The following is a 15000-nucleotide window of genomic DNA, read 5'->3' on the forward strand; positions in this document are numbered from 1 at the left end:
GTGGAAGCCGTGACACAACGTCTCCCCAATGTCACACAAACATGAATATACCCACAGAACAGAAACAACATACAGGATCAACTTCATCAAATGAGAATATTTTTAATAACAAGCCCTTATTCACCTGGATCTGATTGTAGTTATATTTACAAGATGTCAAGGCAGCAAATGTTTAGACAACATATTCAGTAGAACATTTATGGAACTGTACAGAGAAGGACTGCATCAGTCACATTAATGAGAGGAGTGTTGTTGCCAGTCCTTTGTAGAGAAGGGATATTTGTAATAGATGGATTGTATTCCTCTCCCACTGCCAGTAGATGTGAAACAATAGACACTGTATTGTCCTCAGCATCCATCTTTGTTTGTACTGTAACAAAAACCCACAGTTTTGTTTTCTGTAGGCTTATCACTCCTCAGAGAGCATGGCCCTTCCACGACTCTTCTCCATAGCACTCTCTTCTGACTGATCAGCCTTTTATGTATTCTTCTCAACCATTAAATACCTTTGGTTTACCTCATATTGTCCAAGGCAATGGGCAAAAAAGACTCCCACTCAGACATATTACAATAATAATAATAACAATTATTATAATTAATAGTATTATTAATAGTAGTATTATTTCTATACCTAGTAAGGACACTTCATAGAACATGGATTAAATATATATTGTGTTTACCTCCCGTTACCCAGGTGACCAACTACCTGAACTGGGTGGTGAGGAACCTGGCTGACTTAGAGGTCCAGATGGCTGCTGTCAAGAAGGTCAACAGCTTCCTAAGTACAGAGTCTGAGAACTACGAAGGCTCCATGGGTAAACTAAACACACTCCCACACCAAATGCTGCTTCCCAATACCCTGGAGTCTCTTGTGACAGAAGCTGGACAGTACACACACAAGATGTGGTTTAACACACAGTCAATAGAACAGAGTAATGGAATCCTGCTGAAACACACAGTCAATAGAACAGAGTAATGGAATCCTGCTGAAACACACAGTCAATAGAACAGAGTAATGGAATCCTGCTGAAACACACAGTCAATAGAACAGGGTAATGGAATCCTGCTGAAACACACAGTCAATAGAACAGGGTAATGGAATCCTGCTGAAACACACAGTCAATAGAACAGAGTAATGGAATCCTGCTGAAACACACAGTCAATAGAACAGGGTAATGGAATCCTGCTGAAACACACAGTCAATAGAACAGGGTAATGGAATCCTGCTGAAACACACAGTCAATAGAACAGAGTAATGGAATCCTGCTGAAACACACAGTCAATAGAACAGGGTAATGGAATCCTGCTGAAACACACAGTCAATAGAACAGGGTAATGGAATCCTGCTGAAACACACAGTCAATAGAACAGAGTAATGGAATCCTGCTGAAACACACAGTCAATAGAACAGGGTAATGGAATCCTGCTGAAACACACAGTCAATAGAACAGGGTAATGGAATCCTGCTGAAACACACAGTCAATAGAACAGAGTAATGGAATCCTGCTGAAACACACAGTCAATAGAACAGAGTAATGGAATCCTGCTGAAACACACAGTCAATAGAACAGGGTAATGGAATCCTGCTGAAACACACAGTCAATAGAACAGAGTAATGGAATCCTGCTGAAACACACAGTCAATAGAACAGAGTAATGGAATCCTGCTGAAACACACAGTCAATAGAACAGGGTAATGGAATCCTGCTGAAACACACAGTCAATAGAACAGAGTAATGGAATCTGAAACACACAGTCAATAGAACAGGGTAATGGAATCCTGCTGAAACACACAGTCAATAGAACAGAGTAATGGAATCCTGCTGAAACACACAGTCAATAGAACAGAGTAATGGAATCCTGCTGAAACACACAGTCAATAGAACAGGGTAATGGAATCTGAAACACACAGTCAATAGAACAGGGTAATGGAATCTGAAACACACAGTCAATAGAACAGAGTAATGGAATCCTGCTGAAACACACAGTCAATAGAACAGAGTAATGGAATCCTGCTGAAACACACAGTCAATAGAACAGGGTAATGGAATCTGAAACACACAGTCAATAGAACAGGGTAATGGAATCTGAAACACACAGTCAATAGAACAGGGTAATGGAATCCTGCTGAAACACACAGTCAATAAAACAGGGTAATGGAATCCTGCTGAAACACACAGTCAATAGAACAGAGTAATGGAATCCTGCTGAAACACACAGTCAATAGAACAGAGTAATGGAATCCTGCTGAAACACACAGTCAATAGAACAGGGTAATGGAATCCTGCTGAAACACACAGTCAATAGAACAGGGTAATGGAATCCTGCTGAAACACACAGTCAATAGAACAGAGTAATGGAATCCTGCTGAAACACACAGTCAATAGAACAGGGTAATGGAATCCTGCTGAAACACACAGTCAATAGAACAGGGTAATGGAATCCTGCTGAAACACACAGTCAATAGAACAGGGTAATGGAATCCTGCTGAAACACACAGTCAATAGAACAGGGTAATGGAATCCTGCTGAAACACACAGTCAATAGAACAGAGTAATGTAATCCTGCTGAAACACACAGTCAATAGAACAGGGTAATGGAATCCTGCTGAAACACACAGTCAATAGAACAGAGTAATGGAATCCTGCTGAAACACACAGTCAATAGAACAGGGTAATGGAATCCTGCTGAAACACACAGTCAGTAGAACAGGGTAATGGAATCTGAAACACACAGTCAATAGAACAGGGTAATGGAATCCTGCTGAAACACACAGTCAATAGAACAGAGTAATGGAATCCTGCTGAAACACACAGTCAATAGAACAGGGTAATGGAATCTGAAACACACAGTCAATAGAACAGGGTAATGGAATCTGAAACACACAGTCAATAGAACAGGGTAATGGAATCCTGCTGAAACACACAGTCAATAAAACAGGGTAATGGAATCCTGCTGAAACACACAGTCAATAGAACAGAGTAATGGAATCCTGCTGAAACACACAGTCAATAGAACAGAGTAATGGAATCCTGCTGAAACACACAGTCAATAGAACAGGGTAATGGAATCCTGCTGAAACACACAGTCAATAGAACAGGGTAATGGAATCCTGCTGAAACACACAGTCAATAGAACAGAGTAATGGAATCCTGCTGAAACACACAGTCAATAGAACAGGGTAATGGAATCCTGCTGAAACACACAGTCAGTAGAACAGGGTAATGGAATCTGAAACACACAGTCAATAGAACAGGGTAATGGAATCCTGCTGAAACACACAGTCAATAGAACAGAGTAATGGAATCCTGCTGAAACACACAGTCAATAGAACAGGGTAATGGAATCTGAAACACACAGTCAATAGAACAGGGTAATGGAATCTGAAACACACAGTCAATAGAACAGGGTAATGGAATCCTGCTGAAACACACAGTCAATAAAACAGGGTAATGGAATCCTGCTGAAACACACAGTCAATAGAACAGAGTAATGGAATCCTGCTGAAACACACAGTCAATAGAACAGAGTAATGGAATCCTGCTGAAACACACAGTCAATAGAACAGGGTAATGGAATCCTGCTGAAACACACAGTCAATAGAACAGGGTAATGGAATCCTGCTGAAACACACAGTCAATAGAACAGAGTAATGGAATCCTGCTGAAACACACAGTCAATAGAACAGGGTAATGGAATCCTGCTGAAACACACAGTCAATAGAACAGGGTAATGGAATCCTGCTGAAACACACAGTCAATAGAACAGGGTAATGGAATCCTGCTGAAACACACAGTCAATAGAACAGGGTAATGGAATCCTGCTGAAACACACAGTCAATAGAACAGAGTAATGGAATCCTGCTGAAACACACAGTCAATAGAACAGGGTAATGGAATCCTGCTGAAACACACAGTCAATAGAACAGAGTAATGGAATCCTGCTGAAACACACAGTCAATAGAACAGGGTAATGGAATCCTGCTGAAACACACAGTCAATAGAACAGGGTAATGGAATCCTGCTGAAACACACAGTCAATAGAACAGAGTAATGGAATCCTGCTGAAACACACAGTCAATAGAACAGAGTAATGGAATCCTGCTGAAACACACAGTCAATAGAACAGGGTAATGGAATCCTGCTGAAACACACAGTCAATAGAACAGGGTAATGGAATCCTGCTGAAACACACAGTCAATAGAACAGAGTAATGGAATCCTGCTGAAACACACAGTCAATAGAACAGGGTAATGGAATCCTGCTGAAACACACAGTCAATAGAACAGGGTAATGGAATCCTGCTGAAACACACAGTCAATAGAACAGAGTAATGGAATCCTGCTGAAACACACAGTCAATAGAACAGAGTAATGGAATCCTGCTGAAACACACAGTCAATAGAACAGGGTAATGGAATCCTGCTGAAACACACAGTCAATAGAACAGGGTAATGGAATCCTGCTGAAACACACAGTCAATAGAACAGGGTAATGGAATCCTGCTGAAACACACAGTCGATAGAACAGAGTAATGGAATCCTGCTGAAACACACAGTCAATAGAACAGGGTAATGGAATCTGAAACACACAGTCAATAGAACAGAGTAATGGAATCCTGCTGAAACACACAGTCAATAGAACAGGGTAATGGAATCTGAAACACACAGTCAATAGAACAGGGTAATGGAATCTGAAACACACAGTCAATAGAACAGGGTAATGGAATCCTGCTGAAACACACAGTCAATAAAACAGGGTAATGGAATCCTGCTGAAACACACAGTCAATAGAACAGAGTAATGGAATCCTGCTGAAACACACAGTCAATAGAACAGAGTAATGGAATCCTGCTGAAACACACAGTCAATAGAACAGGGTAATGGAATCCTGCTGAAACACACAGTCAATAGAACAGGGTAATGGAATCCTGCTGAAACACACAGTCAATAGAACAGAGTAATGGAATCCTGCTGAAACACACAGTCAATAGAACAGGGTAATGGAATCCTGCTGAAACACACAGTCAATAGAACAGGGTAATGGAATCCTGCTGAAACACACAGTCAATAGAACAGGGTAATGGAATCCTGCTGAAACACACAGTCAATAGAACAGGGTAATGGAATCCTGCTGAAACACACAGTCAATAGAACAGAGTAATGGAATCCTGCTGAAACACACAGTCAATAGAACAGGGTAATGGAATCCTGCTGAAACACACAGTCAATAGAACAGAGTAATGGAATCCTGCTGAAACACACAGTCAATAGAACAGGGTAATGGAATCCTGCTGAAACACACAGTCAATAGAACAGGGTAATGGAATCCTGCTGAAACACACAGTCAATAGAACAGAGTAATGGAATCCTGCTGAAACACACAGTCAATAGAACAGAGTAATGGAATCCTGCTGAAACACACAGTCAATAGAACAGGGTAATGGAATCCTGCTGAAACACACAGTCAATAGAACAGGGTAATGGAATCCTGCTGAAACACACAGTCAATAGAACAGAGTAATGGAATCCTGCTGAAACACACAGTCAATAGAACAGGGTAATGGAATCCTGCTGAAACACACAGTCAATAGAACAGGGTAATGGAATCCTGCTGAAACACACAGTCAATAGAACAGAGTAATGGAATCCTGCTGAAACACACAGTCAATAGAACAGAGTAATGGAATCCTGCTGAAACACACAGTCAATAGAACAGAGTAATGGAATCCTGCTGAAACACACAGTCAATAGAACAGGGTAATGGAATCCTGCTGAAACACACAGTCAATAGAACAGAGTAATGGAATCCTGCTGAAACACACAGTCAATAGAACAGAGTAATGGAATCCTGCTGAAACACACAGTCAATAGAACAGGGTAATGGAATCCTGCTGAAACACACAGTCAATAGAACAGGGTAATGGAATCCTGCTGAAACACACAGTCAATAGAACAGGGTAATGGAATCCTGCTGAAACACACAGTCGATAGAACAGAGTAATGGAATCCTGCTGAAACACACAGTCAATAGAACAGGGTAATGGAATCTGAAACACACAGTCAATAGAACAGAGTAATGGAATCCTGCTGAAACACACAGTCAATAGAACAGGGTAATGGAATCTGAAACACACAGTTCAAAATATGATCATCATCTCTGCTCACGCTATTTGAAAAGTCCCTCACAAAATGAAATCCATAGATGTTCAACTAAGCACTCACCCATGACAGACTGTAGCTGGCCAGTGTGCTGCACAATATGGTTCTGTGTTCCGAGATCAAATCAAATACAATTGTATTTGTCACATGCGCTGAATACAACAGGTGTAGACTTTACAGTGAAATGTTTACTTACAAGCCCATAACCAACAATGCAGTTATTAAGAAAAATACCTCCAAAAATAAGAAATAAAAATAAAAAATAATTAAAGAGCAGCAATAAAATAACAATAGTTCAGCGAGGCTATATGCAGATTAAGTCTTTAGTAAAGGGGCACCCGGTAGGCTAGTGGTTAGAGTGTTGGACTAGTAACCGAAAGGCTAACAAGATCAAATCCCTGAGCTGTCAAGGTACAAATCTGTCGTTCTCCCCCTGAACAGGGCAGTTAACCCACTGTTCCTAGGCCGTAATTATAAATAAGAATTTGTTCTGAACTGACCTTCCTAGTTAAATAAAAATACATTTAAAAAAGTAAGCACTGATTGAAGCTTCCATTTATCAAATGTCTTCTCCAACATGTAACAGCGAGGATGACTCAACATAGTCTAGGCTTCTACACATCTATAAAGGACTATGTTTAAAAATCCATGGCAGTAGAACAGTCAACCGCACAGGGCAACAATCTGACAGTATGGTAATGTCTTTAGATTTACAGTGTGGGGCAGAACGACCTGACACAGTGTTTCTCCTCCCGAATTCCAACATCATTTCTCTAGTGTGTCTCTGTGGAGTTTACAATAGTCCCGTTACGGGTTTCCTTCCAAAGCAGCATTGAAGTTTAAGTGATGTGCTGTTGCCATGGCGATGTTAAAAAAATAAGAGAAGGGGGTCATGTCTCTTGGGGGAGGAAGATAAGAGGGCTAGAACTAAGGGAGGAGCAAGAGGGAGAGAGTTCTTGTGGAACAACGAGGAGGTGGGATTGAAGAGGAGAGGAGGAGGAGAGGGAGGAGAGCTTCTTGAGGAGGAAGAGATGGATGAGAGGGAGGAGAGAGTCCCCCATCTCTAGAGCCGTGGCCCTGCTAGAGTCCTGTGGTCAAAGAACCCCTGCCAGAGTGGGCTGTCCTCCTACACTGTGACGTAATGGAAAGTTTGGCCCTGATAGCAGTACAACGATAATAAGTGGATCTTGTCCAAGCAACGAGCTGTCATCTTGCCCTGTTTTATCATCCTTTCCCTTTGATTCATTTAGTTCTTTTGTTTCCTCTGCATCCGTTCGCAGCCCTTAAGTCATGAGGAGAAAACCACCAACCCTTATTTTAAGGACTGCATGCATGGCTTTAGCAGTAAAACACAGAGTACTTTTGATGTAGCCAAATGCTGCAGTCTAAACAGAGCCTGGTCACAGAGCCTGAGTAGCACTTAGGGCACCACTTTTGACAAAGAGACCTCTGTTTACTGCATCGTCAGTTGTGTGACTGTCCCCAAATTCACTACTGTATGACTGTCCTGGAAGTCCTACTGTATGACTGTCCTGGATGTCCTACTGTATGACAAAGAGACCTCTGTTTACTGCATCGTCAGTTGTGTGACTGTCCCCAAATTCACTACTGTATGACTGTCCTGGAAGTCCTACTGTATGACTGTCCTGGATGTCCTACTGTATGACTGTCCTGGATGTCCTACTGTATGACTGTCCTGGATGTCCTACTGTATGACTGTCCGGGAAGTCCTACTGTATGACTGTCCTACTGTATGACTGTCCTGTATGTCCTACTGTATGACTGTCCTGTATGTCCTACTGTATGACTGTCCTGGATGTCCTACTGTATGACTGTCCTGGATGTATTACTGTATGACTGTCTGGGATGTCCTACTGTATGACTGTCCTGGAAGTCCTACTGTATGACTGTCCTGGAGGTATTACTGTATGACTGTCCCCAAATGCACTACTGTATGACTGTCCTGGATGTACTACTGTATGACTGTCCTGGATGTCCTGCTGTGTGACTGTCCTGGATGTCCTACTGTGTGACTGTCCTGGATGCACTACTGTATGACTGTCCTGGATGTACTACTGTATGACTGTCCTGGAAGTCCTACTGTATGACTGTCCTGGATGTACTACTGTATGACTGTCCCCAAATTCACTACTGTATGACTGTCCTGGATGTCCTACTGTATGACTGTCCTGGATGTCCTACTGTATGACTGTCCTGTATGTCCTACTGTATGACTGTCCTGGATGTCCTACTGTATGACTGTCCTGGATGTCCTACTGTATGACTGTCCTGGATGTACTACTGTATGACTGTCCCCAAATTCACTACTGTATGACTGTCCCCAAATTCACTACTGTATGACTGTCCCCAAATTCACTACTGTATGACTGTCCTGGATGTCCTACTGTGTGACTGTCCTGGATGTACTACTGTATGACTGTCCCCAAATTCACTACTGTATGACTGTCCTGGATGTCCTACTGTATGACTGTCCTGGATGTACTACTGTATGACTGTCCTGGATGTACTACTGTATGTGTTATTGTGCCGTAGGCTATAACTAGGGCCCAGAGTTTTTCTGTTCCTGTCAAGGACAAACAGCTAGCCCTAGTTATTGTGTGTGATCACAGTATATAATTACACATCTCATTCATGTTTTGTTAATGGTTGACTATATGTGTTGTTTCCAGATACCACCCAGGTCCCCGAGGACTGGCCCCAGCACGGAGAGATAAAGATCCAGGATCTGTGTGTCCGTTATGACCCCCTTCTGAAGCCTGTCCTCAAACACGTTAATGCCTACATCAACCCCGGACAGAAGGTAAGTAACAGCCCTGTGTCTTAAAGCAACTGTGAGATGGAACATTGTGGCTGTAGCTTCAATAAAGATCACATTTAGGGAGCTAAGCAACCCCGGCCAGAAGCTAAGTCACACCCACTCACAGAGCCCTCCCTTAATGCAACTGTGACTTCACACGTTGTTCCTGACTATATTGCTGAATAAAGATCACATTTAGGGAGCTAAGCAACCCCGGCCAGAAGCTAAGTCACACCCACTCACAGAGCCCTCCCTTAATGCAACTGTGACTTCACACGTTGTTCCTGACTATATTGCTGAATAAAGATCACATTTGAACGCAGTGAAAAGCAAGCAGACGTTTACGTTCTGTTTGAATCACAGCCCTGTGTCTAAACGCAAAGGTGAGTTGACACCTAGTGAAGAAACGGACTAGTTGGTCGCGGCGATTCTGTGTGGCGTGCGTCTTACCGCTTTCTGCACACACATGTCCGTTCTCTCAGGGCAGTGTTACTGTACCTCAGCAGACTCCTGCTATCTGACCTGACGGATGAGGCTGCTTCACTTCTGCTGTGAGGAGCCTGAATGCAGATACACAGGTAGAGAGAGATATCCAGTCCAGAGCAGAGAATCAGAGATACAGAGCTACTAGAACTCCTTCTGAGACCGTGTTCTTCAGTCCTGGTCCTAGAGAGACACGGGTTGTGCAGGCTTTTGATCCAGCCCAGTACCAACACACCACAGGAGGTTGGTGGCACCTTAATTGGGGAGGACGGGCTCGTGGTAACGGCTGGAGCGGAATAGGTAGAATGGTATCAAACACATGGGTTGACGCCATTCCATTCACTCCGTTCCAGTCGTTATTATGAGCCGTCCTCCCCTCAGCAGCCTCCACTGCAACACACATTATTCAACTGATTGAGTAGTTCATGGAGCCCTTGACTTGTTGAATCAGGTGTGTTCGTTCATGCTGGATTCATAGCCAGGTGTAAGGCGTCTAGGTGTAGCAGGTAAGGCGGAGTCAGGCACAGCATACAGAGATGAGTAATTCACCTAACTTTACTCAAAACAACCAATATTCCAACAAGGAAAATAATCAAGCTCACAAATACAGACCAACTTACAACGAACAAACACGCACAAAACCAGGGGGGAACCACAGGGTTAAATAAGGAACATATAATTATGGGATGGAAACCAGGTGTGTACAATGAAGACAAAACAAATGGAAAATGATGGTGACGTCAACCGCCGAACAAGGAGAGGGACCAACTGCGGCAGAAGTCGTGACACCAGGACTGAAGTAGGTGTTCTAGTATCGCTCTTTGACTCCGTGCTCTGTAAGCAGGCCTGGATATTAGGTACAGTGCCTTGCGAAAGTATTCGGCCCCCTTGAACTTTGCGACCTTTTGCCACATTTCAGGCTTCAAACATAAAGATATAAAACTGTATTTTTTTGTGAAGAATCAACAACAAGTGGGACACAATCATGAAGTGGAACGACATTTATTGGATATTTCAAACTTTTTTAACAAATCAAAAACGGAAAAATTGGGCGTGCAAAATTATTCAGCCCCTTTACTTTCAGTGCAGCAAACTCTCTCCAGAAGTTCAGTGAGGATCTCTGAATGATCCAATGTTGACCTAAATGACTAATGATGATAAATACAATCCACCTGTGTGTAATCAAGTCTCCGTATAAATGCACCTGCACTGTGATAGTCTCAGAGGTCCGTTAAAAGCGCAGAGAGCATCATGAAGAACAAGGAACACTCCAGGCAGGTCCGAGATACTGTTGTGAAGAAGTTTAAAGCCGGATTTGGATACAAAAAGATTTCCCAAGCTTTAAACATCCCAAGGAGCACTGTGCAAGCGATAATATTGAAATGGAAGGAGTATCAGACCACTGCAAATCTACCAAGACCTGGCCGTCCCTCTAAACTTTCAGCTCATACAAGGAGAAGACTGATCAGAGATGCAGCCAAGAGGCCCATGATCACTCTGGATGAACTGCAGAGATCTACAGCTGAGGTGGGAGACTCTGTCCATAGGACAACAATCAGTCGTATATTGCACAAATCTGGCCTTTATGGAAGAGTGGCAAGAAGAAAGCCATTTCTTAAAGATATCCATAAAAAGTGTTGTTTAAAGTTTGCCACAAGCCACCTGGGAGACACACCAAACATGTGGAAGAAGGTGCTCTGGTCAGATGAAACCAAAATTGAACTTTTTGTCAACAATGCAAAACGTTATGTTTGGCGTAAAAGCAACACAGCTCATCACCCTGAACACACCATCCCCACTGTCAAACATGGTGGTGGCAGCATCATGGTTTGGGCCTGCTTTTCTTCAGCAGGGACAGGGAAGATGGTTAAAATTGATGGGAAGATGGATGGAGCCAAATACAGGACCATTCTGGAAGAAATCCTGATGGAGTCTGCAAAAGACCTGAGACTGGGACGGAGATTTGTCTTCCAACAAGACAATGATCCAAAACATAAAGCAAAATCTACAATGGAATGGTTCAAAAATAAACATATCCAGGTGTTAGAATGGCCGAGTCAAAGTCCAGACCTGAATCCAATCGAGAATCTGTGGAAAGAACTGAAAACTGCTGTTCACAAATGCTCTCCATCCAACCTCACTGAGCTCGAGCTGTTTTGCAAGGAGGAATGGGAAAAAAATTCAGTCTCTCGATGTGCAAAACTGATAGAGACATACCCCAAGCGACTTACAGCTGTAATCGCAGCAAAAGGTGGCGCTACAAAGTATTAACTTAAGGGGGCTGAATAATTTTGCACGCCCAATTTTTCTGTTTTTGATTTGTTAAAAAAGTTTGAAATATCCAATAAATGTCGTTCCACTTCATGATTGTGTCCCACTTGTTGTTGATTCTTCACAAAAAAATACAGTTTTATATCTTTATGTTTGAAGCCTGAAATGTGGCAAAAGGTCGCAAAGTTCAAGGGGGCCCGAATACTTTCGCAAGGCACTGTATCTCTCTATATGTGTATCTGTGAGTGTTTTATTAGCAGGCCTGGATATTAGGTATCTCGCTATCTGTGTATATGTGAGTGTTTTATAAGCAGGCCTGGATATTAGGTATCTCTCTATCTGTGTATCTGTGAGTGTTTTATTAGCAGGCATGGATATTAGGTATCTCTCTATCTGTGTATCTGTGAGTGTTTTATAAGCAGGCTGGATATTAGGTATCTCTCTATCTGTGTATCTGTGAGTGTTTTATAAGCAGGCTGGATATTAGGTATCTCTCTATCTGTGTATCTGTGAGTGTTTTATAAGCAGGCCTGGATATTAGGTATCTCTCTATCTGTGTATCTGTGAGTGTTTTATAAGCAGGCCTGGATATTAGGTATCTCTCTATCTGTGTATCTGTGAGTGCTTTATAAGCAGGCCTGGATATTAGGTATCTCTCTATCTGTGTATCTGTGAGTGCTCTATAAGCAGAGCATGTTAATATGTATCTCTCTATCTGTGTATCTGTGAGTGTTTTATAAGTAAGGCTGGATATTAGGTATCTCTATCTGTGTATCTGTGAGTGCTCTATAAGCAGAGCAGGTTAATATGTATCTCTCTATCTGTGTATCTGTGAGTGTTTTATAAGTAAGGCTGGATATTAGGTATCTCTCTATCTATGTATCTGTGACTGTGTCTCATAAGCATTCCAGGGCTGATATTATGTCTGGAAGATCATGATGATTTTAGTGTCTCCTGCTGAGCCTCAATTTCTACAACCACCCTGTATTCCCCTTTAAATCTGACTCAGTTTAGGTATCACAGTAATCCTCATATACTCAAACATCTTAAATCTGGGGATATAAACCCTTAGTAGAGAGGCCTGGCTGTGTGTGTGTGGTGTCTTTGACCAATGAGAGAAAGCGTGAGTGTGGAACTGTATAATTCGGTCCAGATCTAATAGTAATGTATTGTGGTTGTATGTGAGGCTGACTGCTTGTTTATGGGTAGCTCCATCTTTTACAGTAACTACACTGTAAAAAATACAATCCTGTTGTTTTTAAGGTCATTTACTGCCAGCCAGTTACCTGTTAGTGTCCCTTTTTTTCAGTAACTATGTTACTGTAAACTTTACAGTAATGTACTGTTAAATTAAAGTTTCTGTAGGACTTACCTTGTGAGGAAAAACTCCTAGTCTTGTTCCTGAGAGTAGAGGGCCAAGCTGTGACAGATTGTGTCTCCCATTGGCGTGAAATGACGGTTTAATAACTAATCAATCCCCTCTTTCTCCCTCTCCTCTCTCTAGGTGGGCATCTGTGGACGCACAGGAAGTGGAAAGTCCTCCCTCTCTCTGGCCTTCTTCAATATGGTCGACGTGTTTGAAGGTTAGTCTCCTGTGATTCAGGTGTAGAAGGTCTCTGAAACTGTGGACAGGAGCCTTGATGCTCAGGTCTAGCACTCGTTACACAGCTCCCTCATAGTGACTGTCTGGTTTTATTTACAGTAGATTGAAAGAAGTGGTTGTACAAAACCCTCTCACAGTCCTCCCCAGAGTCCTCCCCACAATCCTCCCCACAATCCTCCCCACAATCCTCCTCACAGTCCACCTCACAGTCCTCCCCACAGTGCTCCTCACAGTCCTCCCCACAGTCCTCCCCACAGTCCACCTCACAGTCCACCTCACAGTGCTCCTCACAGTCCACCTCACAGTCCACCTCACAGTCCACCTCACAGTGCTCCCCACAGTCCTCCCCACAGTCCTCCCCACAGTCCTCCCCACAGTCCTCCTCACAGTCCTCCCCACAGTCCTCCCCACAGTCCTCCCCACAGTCCTCCTCACGGGCCCTCCGACTCTTTTTCAGTAGTGAAGTGTTAGTGGACATAACATAACTATGGTGACTGCAACCAAACGCTGACACCAAAGGTCAAACTATTTCCTTGACTTTCCTGTCCCAAAGTGCCCATTCAAAAGTCAGAGGGAGGCTTATAATATGATAGTTAGTTTGAGTGGAGCTGTGTTTATTCTCATCTGATAAAGGGAAATAGGTCCTCTGCTGAAATCCATAGCCTCCTTTTAGTTTCCTCTGTTTACACAGTACGGCCCTGTGGTCACTGTCATCCTGACATCCTATGATGATGTCATATTTAGTTGTCCTTGGTACACAACTTTCTGCAGGGGGCCTGTTATTGTTAGTATGCATATCTCCAGCCTCTGGCCAAAATGTCATAAATAGAATAATCAAAACATAATGTTCTGGATTTATTTCCTACGTTGAACATCAGTTTGTCAGAATCCACTGATCAACAACCATATGATAATATTCAGGTTTTACTCTGAATAATCTTTGTATTTACTCCGCTCCTAGTCAGCCGATTCAGACAAACCCATCTTTCACCAAACTCAACATGCTCTCTTTTTCCACACGAGCACTGCTGCCGCAGACAAATGTATTTTACTTAACAATGAATGAAGACACATATTTGTTACCAGTGTCCCCTTATAAAGGCAGAGGGAGCGAGCTTGAACACTACGATGTTGACTGTAGTCGTACTAATAGACTCGCCAGTGGACATTCTTGGGAAGATAATGTCCCCAGAAATAGACTAAATAAATAGAGTAGAAATGTGAAATATCTTCAGTGAGTAATGATAATAAATGTGATGTTCAGCTTACTTGTGTAATCTTCTACAATATACAGAACAGAATGGCATCAACAACCAGACCATTTGATGCTCTCTCTCTCTTTCTGTATCTTTTGCTATCTCTCGGTCTGTATCTCTCTCTTTCTGTATCTCTCGCTATCTCTCGGTCTGTATCTCTCTCTTTCGCTCACTCTTTATCTTTCTCTCTCTCTGTCCATATCTCTCTCTCTGTCTGTATCTCTCTCTGTCTCTCGCTCTGTCTGTATCTGTCTCTGTCTGTATCTCTCTCTCTGTCTCTGTCTGTATCTCTCTCTCTGTCTGTATCTCTCTCTCTGTCTATCTCTCTCTCTCTCTCTCTCTGTCTGTATCTCTCTCTCTGTCTGTATCTCTCTGTCTGTATCTCTCTCTCTGTCTGTATCTCTCTCTCTG

The 15000-nt window shown here is 42.6% G+C and overlaps 1 protein-coding gene across 8 annotated transcripts in view; it reads left to right on the forward strand.

The window, feature by feature from the left end:
- Nucleotides 1-15000, forward strand: part of LOC139379653 (ATP-binding cassette sub-family C member 9-like) — a 66156-nt gene that overhangs the window by 43206 nt on the left and 7950 nt on the right. For all 8 annotated transcript variants that reach the window (XM_071122467.1, XM_071122466.1, XM_071122471.1 and 5 more), the window contains 3 exons: nucleotides 695-815; nucleotides 8849-8979; nucleotides 13235-13313. In XM_071122467.1, coding sequence (XP_070978568.1) covers nucleotides 695-815; nucleotides 8849-8979; nucleotides 13235-13313 — 331 coding nt within the window. The remainder of the gene's footprint in view (nucleotides 1-694; nucleotides 816-8848; nucleotides 8980-13234; nucleotides 13314-15000) is intronic.

The sequence above is a fragment of the Oncorhynchus clarkii genome, chromosome 21 (assembly GCF_045791955.1).
Source record: "Oncorhynchus clarkii lewisi isolate Uvic-CL-2024 chromosome 21, UVic_Ocla_1.0, whole genome shotgun sequence".
NCBI classification, from domain to species: domain Eukaryota; kingdom Metazoa; phylum Chordata; class Actinopteri; order Salmoniformes; family Salmonidae; genus Oncorhynchus; species Oncorhynchus clarkii.